General features: G+C 43.9%; 1 protein-coding gene across 12 annotated transcripts in view; it reads right to left on the bottom strand.

Annotated features, from left to right (window-relative positions):
* Positions 1-19,326, bottom strand: part of ATXN7 (ataxin 7) — a 141,128-nt gene that overhangs the window by 73,731 nt on the left and 48,071 nt on the right. For 7 of the 12 annotated variants that reach the window (XM_015130473.3, XM_077994222.1, XM_077994216.1 and 4 more), the window contains 2 exons: positions 18,461-18,775; positions 18,159-18,227 (listed from right to left, as the gene is read on the bottom strand). In XM_015130473.3, the coding sequence (XP_014985959.3) occupies positions 18,159-18,227; positions 18,461-18,764 (373 nt within the window). In that variant the 5' untranslated portion in view covers positions 18,765-18,775. Of the gene's footprint in view, positions 1-18,158; positions 18,228-18,460; positions 18,776-19,159; positions 19,307-19,326 lie in introns of those variants that run through there. The other 5 variants (XM_077994219.1, XM_077994224.1, XM_077994218.1 and 2 more) reach the window with 4 other exon arrangements.

The raw sequence follows: 19,326 nt of genomic DNA, 5'->3' as shown, positions 1-19,326 counted from the left end.
CTCATGTAAATACAGCCAATATTTCGCACATATACATTAAGTGATGCAAGGACCTCCCATTGCTCAAATAACCCCAGTTTGAGAATCTCTGATTTCAAAGCCCACACCCCAGTCCTTCCTGTGTCTACTTCCAAATTTCAGGCTTCTCTTTCCTTTGACATAGTTTTATCATCGTTATAACTTACATCTGTCACCCATGTCACCTAAATGACATGGGAGACACTAAAAAAGAGCACCATTTAATGTAAACTCTTTTCCTAAAGTAAAAGTTTCAGGGGCAGTGGAACAATTTAAAGAGGGTATGGGTGGAGACAAAGGAGATCACCTAAACCAGAATAAATACAGTCAAGAGTATTAGAAAAAAGCAAAAAAAAAAGATGGCAATCATGTTCCTTTTTTCTGAAGAGAAGACAAAAAGGCCATAAGGAAAAGGGAATACTGGATCAGACCTGCAGTGGCCTCATGAGCCAGGGGCCTTCAGTTCGCTTTCCACAGCAAGAGAAAGTCCCTAAGTGTCCTCTACGGCCTCCAGGGGCTCTTCCTGAGCCCCTGACAACGTAGTCAAGGCCAGACACATTATAAGCATAGATTCCAGACATGGGTATTCACAGGTATTGCCTACAAAACCTTTATCAGAGTTATAATCCAACTTGGGGTAATTAAGCTTCATGCTTTCTCCTCTACTTTTTTGGGGGTGCTTACAAGTTAGTAACAGCAAGAAGATCAGCACTAGAAACAAGAAATCAGGAAACTTCTGCTGTAGGCTGGATGTGGTGGTTCACGCCTGTAATCCCAGCACTTTGGGACACCGAGGCAGGAGGAATGCTTGAGCCCAGGAGCTCAAGATCAGACTGGGCAACACAGTGAGACCCTCTCTTAAACAAACAAACAAAAAAACTTCTACAGTATATGCCATTACTCCAGCGTTAAGGGTCCACCTCTTCTAGATCCCCATGTCTCACTTCAGTTTCTTAGCAGTTCTTTGAAACATCATTCTAGTCTCCCCCAAGCCACATATGGCAATCAACAGCCATATTTAACAAAATCAATGCACAAGTTCTTATTGTATCTTCACAGATGTAGCCACCTGTCTAGTGTCCTAAAACTTGGTACAAAAATTCTTGAGTAGTACAGATACGTTAGAATCCATTAAAAATTATGTAAACTTGCAGGGCGTGGTGGCTCATGCCTGTAATCCCAGCCCTTTGAGAGGCCGAGGCAGGCAGATCACGAGGTCAGGAGATCGAGACCATCCTGGCTAACATGGTGAAACCCCCTTTCTATTAAAAACACAAAAAAATTAGCCGGGCATGGGGGCGGGCGCCTGTAGTCCCAGCTATTCGGGAGGCTGAGGCAGGAGAATGGCGTGAACCCAGGAGGCGGAGCTTGCAGTGAGCCGAGATTGCGCCACTGCACTCCAGCCTGGGTGACAGAGCGAGACTCCATCTCCAAAAAAAAAAAAAAAGTAAACTCTGGGATTTGAAAAGATCAAGAGGCTGTTCTTCCACTCTGGACTTCTCTCTTCATTTGACAATGCCCAGATATAGACAGAATTATGGCCAAGGCTTTCCAGGGAAAGATGTGGGGCTACACACAAAGTGATCCTGTTACAAGATATTTTCATCAGGCAAATAAGAATTTGAGTAATGATGCCAAACCAATGGCTTGCAAGGCATATTCCCTACTCACTCTCTGGTTACCTTTTCACAAAACTGACAGCACTTAAAATTTCCTGGGGATTTGGGAATAAAAATAAAAACCGACCTTTTAAAATGTAAGGAAAATCTGTCTCTGAACAGGGGCTGGTAAATTTTACCGAATCAAGCATTAAAGCCTGACCTCTCAAAGTCCTCAGCACTATTTCAGAACCATTAAAATATATATAAAATATGTATAAATAATAGATATATATTAAGACCTATTTTCATGTTCAAAAAATTATGTACAATTTAGTCATAACCATTTCAAAACCTTAGATTCCTGCCAAAGACTACTAAGCAGGTAATTCTCAGTTCCTGTGGATGGATCGGAGCGCCTCTCAATCATCTCTCCACTACTTAGTCAGTTCACTGGCAATACGCAGTGCGAACCACTGTGTGGTGAGCCAAGGACAGGGTTCTGGGACAGGCTCTGCAGTCAGGAAGAGCAAGCTGGCCTGGTCTTTGAGCAAACGCCCATCAGCCTTATGCCACTCCTGACATACACAGGTAAGGCCACAGTAATGTAACATGACCAAGGCAAAAGAAAATATCTGATGAAAAGTTCTGTCGTTTGTTGTTGTTGGAACTTATTTCCTTTCTGGGTAGCATTACCACCAAGGCAAGCAGAGATGGGGAAAAAAGAATGAGAGGTCAGATCAATCTACTTACTTAATATCAACCAGAGCCTTGCTTAATGGATGCGAGTAAAAATTAGTAATTCTAATTTTCCAAAGAAAGGCAGGCCGGGTGTGGTGGCTCACGCCTGTAATCCCAGCACTTTGGGAGGCCGAGGCAGGCGCATCATGAGGTCAGGAGATCGAGACCATCCTGGCCAACATGGTGAAACCCCATCTCTACTAAAAATACAAAAATTAGCTGGGCGTGGTGGCACGTGCCTGTAATCCCAGCTACTCGGGAGGCTGGTGCACTCTGGCCTGGCAACAGAGTGAGACTCCATCTCAAAAAAAAAAAAAAAAAAAGAGAGAGAGAGAGAAAGATTCCTGGATAACTTCTGGATTACAACAATCTCTGTGCATTATTCTAAAATGTTGTATTAGCTGTGTTTATCTTCTCAGATGTAGACACTGTAGACCTAAGTGGGTAATAAATACGCCATTTCCCTTTTATGTTTAATTTCTAAATTGTTTTCACCTGTCTCAACTAACCATTAGGATTTGCTTTCTCAGAGTTAACCATTTCTCCACCATGCATTCTACAAACTGTATACTCTATAGAGTTTAGATGAACCCTTACGTGGACTAATACACACACTCAAGCCTACCAAAGGTTTTAGGCCCAAGGTCCTGAGATAATCCATTTCCCCCTCTCTACCAGAACCTCACTACTGCTGCTATTACCTAAAACATTAACCAAACAACTTCCCTGATTTTAAACTGCTCTCTGGAGTGCGCCTGATACTTTACTCATTTACCAATAAATAAACGCCTACTCCTATTGTCCCCACAAATGTCAGCTCCACATGCAGAAATCAGCCACTGCTAAATTGATAAATCAGGGAATCTTCTGGCTATGGGGTGAGCCAGACCAGGAATCGCAGCTCTGCCACTCATAAGCAGTGAGATTTGGGACAACATAACTTTCCTGAGCCTCAGTTTCCTCTTTAAAACAGGGATAATATAAATACATGTTTCAGACTACTGTTGTAAGGATGAAGAGAGGTAGTCCATGTAAAGCTCTTTACTCAGTGCCTGACACACACAGTAAGTGCTCAAAGAATGAGAGCTACTGTTTCTACCAGGTATTGTCTAAGATGCTTAATTTTTTAAGTTATCAATTACTTTTCAAAAATACCTTGGCACTCAAACAAAATGGGTATGCAACCACAGAGCTATAAGGATTTGTCATGTGTTCGTAATTCTTGATTGCCATCTATCTAAATCCTACATATAAGTAGCTGTTTTTTTGTTTGTTTTTGAGAAAGGGTATCGCTCTGCCACACAGGCTGGAATGAAGTGGCATGAAGACAGCTCAATGCAGCCTCAACCTCCTGGCTCAAGTGATTCTCCCACAACAGCCTCCCAAAATGCTAGGATTACAGGCGTGAGCCACTGCGCTCAGCCTTAAGTAGCTATTTTTACTTCAGACTTACTGGTGAAGAAAAAAAGAGGATCTTTGTGAAATTTCTACAAAGACTACCCAGCACTAATGAATAAAAAAATTAATTGTTGTATTTGTTACCCTAGTGTAACTACCACTACAATGAGAAGAATATGAGTCATGAATAGATTATAAACTCACATAACACAGATTATTTTCAGCAACAGCCACCAGCTTTTAAGAAAACATCTACCAAACAACAAGATCTTTTGAAGAAATAGCCATCGCAGCTGCCAGTTAACAATAAAAAGCTCACCAGACATGGGGCTAAGATAAGAGGAACAGAAAGTGTAGCATATAAAATCTACAGCAGACACCGAGTCTGTCTCCAGTACAGTAGTTCATCAGAGTGGAGAGAAAAAGGCCTAGAAACAGGAATAAAGGGAAGGGAGAAAATAAATATCCTATTCAGAGGCTGAAAAAAAGCACAGAGTTTATCTTGGGAAAGAAAACCCTGGTAATGTAACAGAGGGATTCAAGCACACTGTCATTTATTTGTATATACCAAGCAGCTATTCCAAAACCATTTCTCTCTTCACACCATATTGTTATTCAACCAAAAAAGGGTACCAGGACATTGGAACCAAAGACAAACCAAAGACGAACCACACTCTATCACACTCTATAACCAACAGGGGAGTGTTACTGTAGTGAATGTTGTCTCCCTCCTTCAACAAGAATTATTATTAGTGGGTGGTCTATACTGTTTCCCCCTCCAGGCCAATTGTGCAAATTAACCAAGATCTATGTAAACACTTGTCATGATAATTCCTTCTACCTGGCATTTATACCCCAAATCTAACAGTAACAGCACCTTTCAGCAAGAGTGATGGCTTGGTTTATGTTGACACTAGACAGCAATGGGTATCTTTTGATAATGGCTATAAAGCAATATAGAGAGTGATGTGGAAGACTCAAGAAGGTGACTCCTACCAGAAATACATTTGTCCCAGCAATCCCATTACTGGGTATATACCCAAAGGATTATAAATCACCCTCCCATAAAGGCACATGCACATGTATGTTTACTGCAACACTATTTACAGTAGCAAAGACTCGGAACCAACCCAAACGCCCATGAATGATAGACTGCATAAAGAAAATGCGGCACATATACACCATGGAATACTATGCAGCCATAAAAAGAACGAGTTCACGTCCTTTGCAGGGACGTGGATGAAGCTGGAAGCCATCATTCTCAGCAAACACACACAGGAAAAGAAAACCAAATATTGCATGTTCTCACTCTTAAGTAGGAGCTGAACAATGAGAACACACGGACACAGGCAGGGGAACATCACACACTAGAGCCTGTTGGGCACTGGGGGGCAAGGGGAGGCAGAGCATTAGGACAAATTTTTAAAAAAGGTGACACTTAACCTAAGTTTAGCCAATTGAGAAGAAACCATCAGCGAAGAGGTGTGGGGCAGCAGGAGAAGCAATAGCCCAGTCAGTGGGAAGAGCATATGCAAGGACTGAGAAGTGGGAAAAAGCCCAAGTGGAGCCTGTGGGCAACACTAAAGGATTTGGATTTTCAGTGGGCTACAAGGCCTTGTGTGATCTGCCTGCCCAACTCACTCATAATCCTTCAGCATCTGACCTTTTCCACTGCACTCTCTCCACGATGGCCTCTCCAGCCACTCCACCCGCTGTTGTTCTTCAAAACACCAGGTCTTCTCCAACCAGAGACTTCAGATTTGCTGTTCCTTCTGTGTGAAAGCTCATCCACAATATGCACGTGACTGAAGCTCTCACATCCTACAAGTCGTGACTCCTTCTCATGACTTGTAAGTGAGAATATCCCTTCTCACCCCATTTTAAATAGTGTTTCCCATACTTTATCTTTTTCCAAAACACTCATTACCACCTGCCATATACTTTTAACTCATTGTTTTTGTTGCTTGTCTCCTCCACTAAAATAAACCTTTAGAGGGCAGTTCTGTTTGCTGTTTTTCTGAAAATGAGAATAATACCTAGCACAAAGTAGATGCTCAATAAATATATGTTGTATGAATGAACAAAGGCAAGCAAATAGAAACCACTAAAAGGTTTTACCAGGGGAGAAACAATTCATTTTGATTCATTTGACTGTATAAGTACATTTCAAAATTCCACTTCCTCCATTTACCATTACCTAGAAACTTGGGGATTTCACATTAAGGAGGTGGCTACATGCCCAACTGGCCCTTAACTTTAGCTACCACCAATTCATTTCTACAATGCTACCATGGTGATCTTTCAAACACATCTACTCCCATCTCCTGCCCTCCACTACCTACCTGCCAAGGCTGCAACAGGTTTCAGGCTCCCACACAGTGATGCCCCAGCCTCACAAGCTGCTTCCACACTGGACTGGCTAACTCTCCAATTCTCCCCCTTCACCTCTTCCAGGAAGCCTTCCTCTCCTGACCTCTACTTCTTCACCCCAGTGCTCTGACAGGATTCCACCTCAAGTTGCTGACATTTCTGATTTTCTGGGCACACACTCCCACCATCCAGGCCTTGCTAGGGAGTTTAGATTTTCTTCTAAGGATGCTGGGAAGCCTCTGAAAAAGCAGTCCCTAATCTTCATGACACCAGAGACCATTTTCATGGAAGACAATTTTTCCACTGACCAGGGTTAGGTGGGGACCGGGGGAACCTCAGATCATCAGGCATTAAATTCTCAAAAGCAGCATGCAACCTAGATCCCATGCACGGACAGTTCACAACAGAGTTTGTGCTCCTATGAGAATCTAATGCCACTGATCTGACAGGAGGTTGAGCTCAGGCAGTAATGCTCAGCGCCCCATCCCCACTTACCTCCTGCTGTGTGGCCTGGTTCCTAACAAGCCATATGCCAGTACTGATCTACAGCCGAGGAGCTGGGGATCCCTACTACGAGGGATGATGCATAAATGTTTGTTTTAACTTGGCTGTATCCCCGTATCATTGCCCGGATACTTAAAAAGGAAGACGAAACTCTTCCTCTTACTCTCAACAGATGATCTCCCAACTTCCCTCTTCCTTCACATAAATGATGAGAATGAACTAAACATATTATTCCACAATTCTACATCCCTACCTGCAACTGAATCCACATGCTTTTCCTCTCACGAGAATGGGATAAAGTCTCTGATTCCATCCAAAACCAGCCTGTCCATGTGGACTCTGAGTTGCATCTCCTTTTTCCAACTCAAGGTACTATACTTGTGATTATCAATTTTTTTCACATGACCAATTATCCCTTACTCTTGGATCATTCCCAGTTGCAGACAAACATTCCCTAATACTATCCAAATAAAATAAAACAAACCTCCTCATCATTCCCTTAGCTCCTTTACCCCGTGTCTTCATCCTGCTACTGCCTCATTTCTCCAATTGCCTTTCAAAGCAAAACCCTTTAAAAAGCTGTCCATACTTGCCCTCTCCATTTCTTCAGCTCGGACTATCACTTCCCTATACAATGAGGGATCTGCCTCCCCAACTCTCCAGATTAAGGTCATTAATGAACTTCATACTATCAAAGCCAGAGATCGATTCTCTGGCCTGACTTTACTTCACAGCAGCATGTAACACAGACCATCACTCCTCACTTAAAGCATGTTCTTCTCTCCTCCCAGATTCACCACCACCATACTTATCTGGTTTCCCTACTGCCTCACTGGAGAGTCCTCCCCACCCACTCACCACCTCACTGTGGAGGGACCCAAGGCTCAGCCCTTGGCCCTAATGGATTCTTTATTGACACTCCTATCTTAGGAAACAAACCTAGGTCCCACGACTTTCCATGTCCTCTGTATGTTGAGGATATAGACTGACCCAGTCTCCACCCCAGGCTGCTCCACCATGCTCCAGATTGTGTATTCAATTGCTGACACCACAGCTGCACATGAATGCCCACTAAGTACATCAAACAGTGTAGCCAAAATCAGAGCTGCTGACCCTGAGTCTCCCACACTCTCCAGCATTCCTCAGCTCATTAAGTGGTACCATTCAGTTGCTCAAGCCCCAAATCCCAATTCTTATCTTTCTCCCTCACCCACATCCAATTTTTCATCAAATCATGTAAACTCCACCTCCAAGCATATCCTGAACACGATAACCTCTCTGCATTACCACTGCCATTAGCAAAGTCTAAGTCACTATCACCTCTAACCTGGTCAGCCAGTCTCTCCACATATTTGCCAATGACCTTAACACGAATTAGATAACTCCCCTGCTGAAGCTACCCCTAACCACCAACCATCCTCCCAAGTTTCATTACACTTAAATACAAATTCCTTTCCTTGGCCTCTGCTATCTAACCTTGTCAGCATTATTTCCCTACATTCTTCCCCCTTCCCTTCTCAGAGTGCCCCTTCCACAAGATCTGATGGCTGCTTCTTTCTTTTTTACTTTTTGAGACAGGGTCTTGCTCTGTTGCCCAGGCTGGAGTCCAGTGTGTGCAATCACAGCTCACTGAAGCCTCGACCTGCTGGGCACAAGTGATCCTCCCACTTCAGCCTCCTAAGTAGCTGGGACTACCGGTCACCATACCCAGCTAATTTTTTTGTAGAGATGGGGTCTCACTATGTTGCCAGGCTGGTCTTGAACTCCTGAGCTCAAGTGATCCTCCCGACTCAGCCTCCCAAAATGCTGGGATTACAGGTGTGAGCCACCACGCCCGGCCTGTGGCTGATTCTTTCTCAGCATTCTGGTCTCAGCTCAAATGTTAAATGCTTAGAAAAGTCTTCCTTGATCATGTTAGTTAGAATCCCCCAACCCCAACTCATTAGCCTACTTCGACTTCACAGCATTCAATAGTCCTTGGAAATATTTGTGTATTTACTGTCTCATTTCCCTAGAGGGCAGGGGCTCCATCTGATTTGTGTCACTCTATCCCTAACACCCATGAGAAAACCTGGCACTTAAATATCTGCTGACCAAGTGCCTGACTTGGGAGTTAGGACTGTGCTTTTTCACCTTCTGTGGAGTTGTATCCTCAGACTCTATCTACACTAGGATGAGTCCCAGAGAACATGAAACTTGCCAACCTGGTCAGAAAGTGAAATGACCAGGTTGTCAAGTTTCAGTTTTGCTTACCAGTAAGTGCCCAAAGTAGTTACATGGGTGTCCTTGATCGAGTGTGATTTGCCCTAAGTCCAAATCCTGTAACTGAAAATACAAAATTGGCCCAGACTGGGATTACACAGAATGATGGCTTCTGTGTTCCACACTTCTATTATTAGTAAAATCTTTACAGTGAGCATATATTAACTTCTATAATGATAATTTTTTCCATTAAAACTAGTCTTTCTATATAGTTTCCAAAAAGAACAAGGTAATTTAAATGAAGAACTGCTAAGTTAAAGTGGAAATTTCCAAGAATTGAAAAGGCAATTTTCTAAATTCCCTCTACAGGCAGAAAACCCCCACGACTATCACCACACATTAAAAAAATCATGTAAGTAGTATCCTCATTTGTCTTTCTGATCCACTTCCCACCTTCATGATGACTTTATTCCGCTGCCTGTAATTTACCGTTTTTGCCCAGAAAAAAGGGGGTTTGAAAAACATTACAAGCAGCAGCATAAAGCAGCACAAACTACAGGTTTCCACAAGATGAGCAAGTACAACTCTGCACAAGCAGGAAAAAGTAAATACCCACATCGTGCTCCTCTCTGCAAGTCAAGGAGGTGGCTAAAGGAGGAACTAAGAAATGTCACCTCCCACTTCCCATTTTTGCTAGTCCAAGAAGGCATGAAACTGCGGTTTGGGTGTGATGGCTCATGTCTATAATTCCAATACTCTGGGCGGTTGAGGTGGAAGGATTTCTTGAGCTCCAGAGTTTGAGACCAGCCTGGGCAACATGGTGAAACCTCGTCTCTACGAACAAAATACAAAAATTAGCCGGGCATGGTAGTGTGCCCCTGTGGCCCCAGCTACTCAGGAGGCTGAGATGGGAGGATTGCTGGAGACCAGGAAGTGAAGTCAAGGCTGCAGTGAGCTGTGGATCATGCCACTGCACTGTAGCCTGGGTGATACAGCAAGACTCTGTCTCAAAAGAATAAAAAAGAAAAAAGAAAAAAAGAAAAAAACTGTGGTTCATTTCCTACACTCTGTCATCCTGAGCATGCCAGAGTTTCCTCTCACTACCTACACCTTGCCTGCTAAAGAAAAACTGGCATCTCACTTTCTGCTGCTCCTTCGACAGTCCTGGCTGATGACTTGATTAGAGAGGCATGCCTGTGACATTGTGCTTTCATTACTGATAACCTGCATTATATCATTCAATTCTCCCAACCCCTATTAGTTACTACTATTATTCTCATTTCATACCTGAGTCAAGCGAGGTTCAGTAAAGCTATGTAGTTTCCTTCAAATTGCTTACCTACTAGAGCTTAGATTTGAGCCCAGGCTTAATTCTAGAACTGGAGTTCCCAGAATTGCCTCTGTGTAAAGCTGACTTCTGCAAACTTGCCATATGGAACCCCTTTTCTGCATAACACCAACTAAGAGCACACAGAAACAGGGTTCCCTGGAACACACTCTTGGAAAAAATGATTTAAAGCTATGGTACTCAAACACCGAAATAGATACTCTTCTCTGAGAAGACCATAATGAAATGAAAAAAATAATGACACTGTAACATGTCTTTCCTAAAGTGAAACTTTTTCATAATTAAAGGACTGTCCTTTATTTCAAAACAATGTTCTCATACTTTTTTGAGGTAAGTACATATAAATTGCCAGCAACCATATGTCTAGAGTCCCCAAATTATTTCTGAAACTTTCTTGTTTGAAATATAAAGCCTGGGGACCACTGGTTAAAAGCATTACCTTTTTTTCTGTTGCATGACTGGAGTTCAGGATTATGGAAAACATCTGTATAACCTGGGAGGGAAATAGTTTCTGTTTTAACATTGTGAATCTAACTGATAATGAACTAGTGCTTTCTTTTTCCTTGCCATATGCTTACATATAAGAGAAAAAAACATTTCATGCTAGCGGGTCTTTAATACAAAGAAGAACAAGAACACTTAATCTAGTTTTACGTTATGAGTGGCTGAAATGCAAAAATCGTTCTTCTGCTTCTTCTGCTCATTTATTATAATCCCTGCTGTACTAGATGAATATAAGTGTAACCCTCTGCCTTTTTCTCAAAAGTACAGTAACTCCAACTGCTAAGTCTACTAACAGGCTTCTTTTCTCCTTAGAATTTCAATCAAAAAAATACTTTAATAATCAGAGGGGCACATTTATTAGAAATACTGCCACAAAAACTTTGAACATCAATGTGATTAAAAGCAATCTTGCACTGAAATGGTATTTAAATAGTGAAATTTCACTTCTCCCTTTCTAAAGGATTTTTTTTTTAATGGCACAAATCCCAGATGATTGTGTTTGCTATCTGCTAGAACCTTAGCTTTCATTTAATCTTTTTTAAAAAAGCCAATTACTTCTAATGCAAACTGCAGATACTTCCCCTCCCCCTCAAAGAAAAAAATTTATAAAAGAACAACTAAATACAACACACTGACTGTTGTAAGGCACAGCAAGGAAAAGGCTCTGATATTTTCACTTAAAAAATGGTTTTTGGTAAAGGTCAGTATTTCCAGAGAAGGATAAGAAAAACAAAGGTTAGGGTGACCTGCTCAAGCTCATGAAAAGCCATGTACCTTCTGGAAAGGGCTCGGAACAGCAGACTGGTTAAGCGTGTGAGCTGTGGAGTAGTTAGACCGATCTGGGTTACAGGGCCTCTTACATGCTTTGTGATCTTAGCGAGCTACCTCACTTTTCTGAGCCGTAGTTTCCTCATCTGTAAAATGGAGATAATGGTGATACCTAGATCATAGGATTGTGATTCATAAATACCTCATATTTCCCTCCTGAGATTAGAGTTTACAAGAACCAAGCACAACTGTAAATTGGATACAGCTTGGGAACCCCATCCTACTGTGCACATGGAAACATGTGCATGGTCTCCATGAACCGTGAAACGTTAAGGGTTCAGAAATTCAGCACGGATTGTGCCAGGTGTTACTTTCCAGTAAGCACAAAACTGTAAAGATACGGGCCTAAAGAACACTGTCTGCCTTCTTAATCAAAATGCAGATTTGTTTCCCAGTGAATTTTTACTATAATTCCTAAGACCTATAACAAGGCTTCAGCTTCTCTAAACCAGCTCAGGGGCAGCAATTCTGGAGAATTTGAATGGAAATTCCATGAAAGTTCTGGACTCTTTCTCCTGAATATTTACGTACCATGAGGGGCTTAATAGAACTCAGGCAACATTCTCATGGTCCATGGCTCTTGAAAGCTGAGGCAATAACAGCTCTATTCGTGCTCTGTATGTGAACTGCTCCCAATCAGGTGTATGCCATAAAAAAGTGACAGTGAATGATAAAAGTGGACAAAGACAGCAACCTTCTTATGTGAAACCATTTCTTCTGTCCATTATTTCCTTCTAACTCAACATGTTTCTTTACTATTGAATGAACTCTTGGTTTAAGACTAACGGATTTTATTATTTTGAAGATTCTCCCCTTCAAAATAGACAGTTCAAGAATAATAAGATCACATTCTGCAATTCTGCAGATTGGGTTTCCTTTTATCAACCAAGGAACTCAGAATAGTGGTCAGCAAACTTTTCCTGTAAAGAACCAAACAGTAAATGTTTTGGGCTTGGTGGGTCATATGGTCTTTGCTGTGTGTAGTCAACTCTGCTGTTCACTGTATGCAGCAAGCAGCCACAGACAAGTAAATGAACGCCCGTGGCTACGTTTCAATAAATTTAGTTATGGACACTGACAGTGAAGTCTCATATAATTTTCACATGTCATGAAATCTTTTGAGTTTTTACTTCAACCAACGCAATGCAAAAACCAGGCAGGCAAGATTTGGCCCACGCGCCGCAATTGGGGAACAGTCCCTGCTACAGGAGGGTCTTTATGGGTCTCTGGGGGCTCCTGCAACTATGGGTTAATGAAGAGCTTACAGGTAAGGAGTCATGTGCAGGAGCTGTCAGCAAGGACGCTGCCCACTGTCACAGCAACGCTGACTCTCATCTATGGAGGTGTTTCTTAAGTGTGGGTGACCTGCAACCAAATCATCTGACTGCACCTTACATGCAAGCACCAGGTGATGCTGAGGCAGGGCACTTGGATTTTACCGATTCCTGTCTGAGGCTTGGTTTATATCTCCACGTAAGAGATAACCATACTGCAAGTACTGCCATCTGCAGAACCTTTACACACCCACAGAGAGGATCAGAAATGGTAGCCTGACTTGCCTCAAAAAAAGGTGCAGAACACAAAAAGCCTCCATTTTGCAGGAAGTAAGTTGAAGTCCATGTGAGCAGAAAAACAAAACCAGAAGAAATGATATGCTTCAAAATAATTCACTTTGGGGAGTAAGGCAGAGGTGAAGCAAGATTGGGTCATGACTCATTTGTTGAAACTGTGTGATGGATACAAGAAGGATCATTACAATATTTTCTCTACTTTGTATGTTTCAAATTGTCCATAAGAAACAGTTGAGGAGAAAAGCAGACAAAAGAAACCCTAGAGAAAAATAGAAATGCTCTCTATTTCAGGGAGAGGAAATTATACCTACAATGTGCCTTTAACAGTAAAATACTTCACAAACACCTATTTGTTTTCCATTAATTAACCATGAATCATTTTTTTCCCCTAGGAAAGAAAAAAGGTGGTACTGTGTTGACTCAGTCTGTGTTTACTGAGGCTATCCAACTCCCTAGCAAGCTTGTTTTGGGTTTTTTTTTTTTTTGAACTCTAGTTGTCTATAGGTGCTAACCACACAGTTTTCCATCTTGCCCCAGGCTCAATCACCGTCAGGTTAATTATTGAGAAGGAAATCACCCATCATCAAGTATAGACATCACACTGGGTTGCCATTCTACTTCTTTGCCTAAATATCAGAGATAAGAGAGGTGATGTCCTGTCTGCACCCTTCCTGGAAAGTGTAAATGGAGCATTATATTAAGGACAGAGAAACAAAAAGTGCTGAAAGCTTCTGGCCTCCCCCGGAGCCATACAGCAACACCCCCTAAACACACAAGCACACAGAATACTATCTTTTTTGCAGTCACAATACAATGAAAAATTGGTCATTTGAACCACACACTAGAGTGACTCAATTCAATCTTCCTAGTAACTCTACTCATTCACTTTTGGGGCAAATATTTACAAGCACAATGGTGTGCAAGAGCTGAATATGCCTTCATCAACAACACCCCTGCCCTCAGGGAACTTACTCTCTAAACAATGAGCCATCACACAATGCAGTGCAGAAAGAAAAAGTAGAGTACTTCCATACCATACAACAATTAGCCTTAGAGAAGTTATGGACAGCTTCCCAAAGATGACATCTTTTTCCAATTCCATTACTGACTCCTACAATGACACCATACAGGTTTTAAAATCTGCTGTGAAACTAAGGCATTTAAAGTTTTTATTTTTTAAGGGTCTCTAAATTTTCAGGCACTAATATAGAAATCCTAATCAGTTATTAGTACCAATTAATTCAATCTAAACACAATTTTGTTAAGTTTCACAAATCCAAAATCTGTGGAAGTCCAGAATTTCACAAATCACCTTGGGGAAAAAAACAGTAATTTGTCTTTTGAGTTTAATCATTTCAAAAACGTCAACCAGGCGCAGTGGCTCATACCTGTCATCCCAACACCGTGGGAGGCTGAGGTGGGTGGATCACCTCAGGTCAGGAGTTCAAGACCAGCCTGGCCAACATGGTGAAACCCCGTCTCTACTAAAAAGACAAAAATTAGCCAGGCATGGTGGCAGGTGCCGCCTGTAATCCCAGCTACTTGGGAGGCTGAGGTAGGAGAATCGCTTGAATCCTGGAGGTGGAAGTTGCAGTGAGCCGAGATCGTGCCCATGACATTGCACTCCAACCCCGGTGACACAGCGAGACTCCGTCTCAACAACAACAACAAAAAGTCAAAATGTATTACCAATTTCTTCCCACCAAAATTAATCATGCTAACAACTACTACTACAAATTATAGAACAAGAATAAGGCAATACAAATACAAGAATGCAAACGAAACTAGGTTGACCTCTGAACGATAACCAAATTTTGTCTTAATATTTGCCTACTTGTGCTAAATGGCAGAAGAGGGATGATATACTACCTAAACCATAAATAATTTCCCTCCATCTAAATCAAGACTTCCAACTTTCTGCCACAATATTAACCCTTGGGTAGTCTTGCCTTGGGTAGGTTTCCTACCAAAACCACAAATAATTTCCCTCTATCTAAATCAAGAGTTCCAAACTTCTGCCACAGCATTAACCCTTGGGTAGTCTTGCCTGATAGGAGTTGGTCAAAGTAAGTTACAAGAATTAGTGAAAAGAAAAAACAGGCAGAGTGCCTGGCTTAGCAGTTTTGAATTTTAGGGGTGGGGACATGTAAATGATCCTTTTGAGAATCCAAGAGAAGCTGTGAACACCTACCCTAGAAAACTGACACATTATTTTGCATACAATTTCAGCGGAACTACAATCCCCTGAAGCCTTTTCAAAGGTCAAAGATTAAAAAACCCCATACCTAGAAATATAGAACTAAGAAGTCAGGCCTAAGGTTATCAGCAGTCGGAAGAGTTAAAAGGAATTAGTGTGTACTGAGTCATTCACATGTTATCTAATTTAATTTCAACTCCTACAATAACCTTGGGAAGTTGGTATTATTATCTTCCAAAGAGGGAAAGTATATTCGGAAAGATGAAACAACTAATGCAAGGTTAAGCAGCTTTCTCTCACACCCAGGCTTTATAACCCCTAGGTCCAAAATTGCAAATTGGAGAATTCAAGTCAAGTGCATATTCCTAGAGATCTTTCAAGATGAGGAGTTTCTGGTGAGGGTGGTGGCTCATGCCTGTAATCCCAGCTCTTTGGGGAGGCCGAGGCGGGAGAATCACCTGAGGTCAGGAGCTCGAGACCAGACAGAGGAATCAGTATGGATTTAACTTCAAAACATCTTTTCTTAGTAGCAGATTTTATCCAGACAATGAATAATGGTCTAGTAAGTTTTGATAATATTAAATGTATTTTCATTTCTGAAGCAGCCTATAACGGTCTGTTACGAGAACATAAAGGTCCACTGAGTGAGTGCCGGACATCCTCAAACTTGGATTTTAAAATATCCCCAGAAAATCCACAAAGTCACAAACAAATGAAGAACTGACTGAATTTAAAACTTCAGCCTCGATTCAGGCATAAGTTCCAAGTGGCCTGGTAGCTACAGTATCCTCTAAATGGTTACAGCAGCTTTAAAAGGGGGAGGAGGGGAACCCTTAAAAAAACACTAATAAGTGCCGGGCGCGGTGACTCACACCTGTAATCCCAGCACTTTGGGAGGCCGAGGCAGGCGGATCACGAGATCAGGAGATCAAGACCATCCTGGTCAACACGGTGAAACCCCGTCTCTACTAAAACACAAAAAATCAGCTGGGCGTGGTGGCCTGCTGCCTGTAGTCCCAGCTACTAGGGAGGCCGAAGCAGGAGAATCGCTTGAACCCAGGAGGTGGAGGTTGCACGGAGCCAAGATCACACCACTACACTCCAGCCTGGCGACAGAGCGAGACTCCTTCTCAAAAAAACAAAACAAAACAAAATAAAAACACTAACAAGATTCATGTCCCTTTTGTGCCTCAAAGCAGGTAGTTTAAGGTCTTAAATCTTCATGGAAAACATGCTGATAAATGTATCCCAACAGAAAATAACACATACAGCAAAAATTAGATACAGTCCCCTTAATTTGGTTGGATCCCTGTCCAGCTCAAGGCACCCAGTGTAACATTAATACACTTAACTCATCCTTTACAGCAGAATTATTGATAATTAGAATCTTGTTTTCCCACAGATTTAGAAAGATTTTATGGGATATGTATCCACACCCAGAGAATGAAAACTAAGAACAAGAGTGGGTCAGGTCCTCTAAAGCCCTACTCCAACTACTTCCTATGAGTTGCCACCTAGTGATTTTAACTTTTTAAGCCCAGGCAGGCTGCCAATTCAGCACTAAAACCGGACTAGCAACTGATTTTTCCTATTGCAACATCATCAACAAGTCCTGTGCTTTCCCTTGCTTTCCTTTACCCTCAAACAGCAATTCTCATTTTAAAAATCAACTAATTTGTTCTATAATCTGTTCCAATTGGAAGCTCTCATCGGGCTTTCACTGGTCTTACTCTTCCTCCCAGTGCCAAGAGACCAAGAAGTGGCCAATTCAAAAAAACTGAAACAGAGTTAAGTGAAGAAAAAGCAGGTGTGAAAAACAAGAAGGAAATGTGAAGACAGTAACAATGGGCAAACTTTGGACTTAAAAATGCTCCAGTTGCCAAAGTTCTACCTATTCTTGGGCCACAGACAAAAATTCTGCCAAAATAAACGGCTACAAGTGAGAAATAAAACTGCATTCGGGGACTATAAACTCAGTATTCCGGGTCCAAATCTCACTCAAAGCCTTGTCCTAAGTCACTGAAAGAATGACTTGAAACTGAACCCAAAGTTCACTGAACTTCAGAAGTCCTTTCTGACCACGGCGTGCCCAGGCCTAATGCAGGTATTAGACAGCAAAAGCTGACTATTGACAGAAAAAGAAAATCTCAAGAAAAAGTCTGACAGTTTCCAGATACCTGGCCTGACTTTCATTTGGAGACATACCTTTAGCTACAGCTATTTCCCTAGTGTATCTTTTTAACAAACAGTTTAAAACTAACAAATAATTAGACCCTGATTTCACTAGCTACGGGCAGTAAAGGCTTGTTTTACCAAATAAAATTCTGGCTTGCTTTCCCCCGGATCTTGGCAGCTCGCAAAAAAATGTGATCGAATTGCACTCCGGGTTATGATGATCTCTTTGTAGCATCCTCAACTTGTGCCTTAAATCCTACAGAAATAAGACTGCATAGATAAAGCAGCATCTTTAAGTTCAAAATTCGTTTCGACTGCCAACAAAAAATGTCCCCAAAGCATTCGTGGAAAGGTTTCAAAGCTGAGAATTCCTTCCTATACTCGTGTTTCTCCATAAGGAGATCAGAAATGCAGAGATCCAGGTTAAACTTCCCGCCGGTTCCCAGCACTCATCACCAATAATGCTGCTCCTGCCTGGCCACAGAAGGATTCCGGATGCTCCTTATTACAGGAGGCACCCAAACCAAACTTTCCAAGCGCTCTGCCCCCTCCCTCCCACCTCTCCTCAGGCAGCATCTTCGTAGGAACGGGGGAGTGGGGGAGTCGGGGAGTCGGTATGGTGGGCTGAAGTTCCCGGCCCCAGTGAAGTGTCAAGGAAACTTCCCAGGGGTTCGTACAAACTCCATCAGGGGGGCTGGACTCACCTTCCCGACAGAGCCCCATGACTTCTCGGTTTTTCCCAAACTCCTTGAAACTTTCGTCCAATTCTGTCCCTAGGAGATACACACACACAGGAGGAGGGGAGAGGCAGGTCAGTGGCCGGGAGTGTGACGCACGCTCACGCACGCACGGGGTAGGTGTGGGCACCTCCGCGTTCCGCAACCCAGCAAACGATAGCATCTCTGCCCCTCGAGGGGGCGGGTCACAGGACGGGGGCGGGGGGAGGGGAGGAGACACGAGGGGGTCGCGAGAGGGTGAAGGGGGGTAGGAGGGCGTGGACACTCACCGTCCTTTCCAGGAAGTTTGGAAGCCTCAACCCACAGATTCCACGACTGTCCCAGCATCACTTCAGGACTGGGTAGAGGCCTGCGCTCCCCGACCGTCGCCATTGCGGCCGCCGAGGTGGAGGCGGCGCCGGGCCCGCAGTCCTCCGGCCGTGGGCGCCGTGGCGGCGGCGGTGGCGGCTGCTGCTGCCGCTGGGGCTGCGGAGGCTGCTGCTGCTGCTGCCGGGCGGCCGCGGCCGCTGCTCCGCCCGCCGCCGCCGCGCGGCGCGGCTCCCCCCTGACGTCATCTGCGGCCCGCTCCGACATTCTTTCCGCTCCTACAATGTAACAAAAAAAAAGGGGGAAAGAGTCGCGCGGGGGCCGCTTTTTAAGGAGGCGCCGGGGAGTTCCGGCGGCGTGCGCGGCCCGTGGACCGGGTGGGGCACGCTGACAGCGCCCCCCTGGCCGCCCAGCCCCCCAAGCCCGCCTCCTGGAGGCCACCCCCCGCCCCGGGCGCAAAGTCCACGGCGCGGGCTAGCTTTCGCTTTCGACTCTCGCGGCCGCCCGAGGGAGGGGACGGGCAGCAGGCGGCCCGCCACCGCGGCGCTGGGTCCCCTGCTTGCCTCTGCCCAGGGACCTGCCGCGGAGGCCAGCGCCGGAGCGGCCCCGCTCCAGCGCCGCGCCCCACCACGACAGCCCGCGCGGGGAAGCCCGAGACGCACCCCAGGACCTCCAGTTGCCCACCCTTCGGCCGCTCGCATCCCCGGGCCCGGCCCGGCTGCCCCGCTCCTTCCTTCCGTCCGCGCGTCCGTCCGAGCGGCGGCGCCCGGCCGGCTCCCTTAAGCGGAGGCGCCTCCCGCCGCCTCCTCCCACTTGCCGGTCCCTCCCT

This window comes from Macaca mulatta, chromosome 2, assembly GCF_049350105.2.
Source record: "Macaca mulatta isolate MMU2019108-1 chromosome 2, T2T-MMU8v2.0, whole genome shotgun sequence".
Taxonomy (NCBI): domain Eukaryota; kingdom Metazoa; phylum Chordata; class Mammalia; order Primates; family Cercopithecidae; genus Macaca; species Macaca mulatta.
This window is presented reverse-complemented; position numbering and strand designations above follow the sequence as displayed.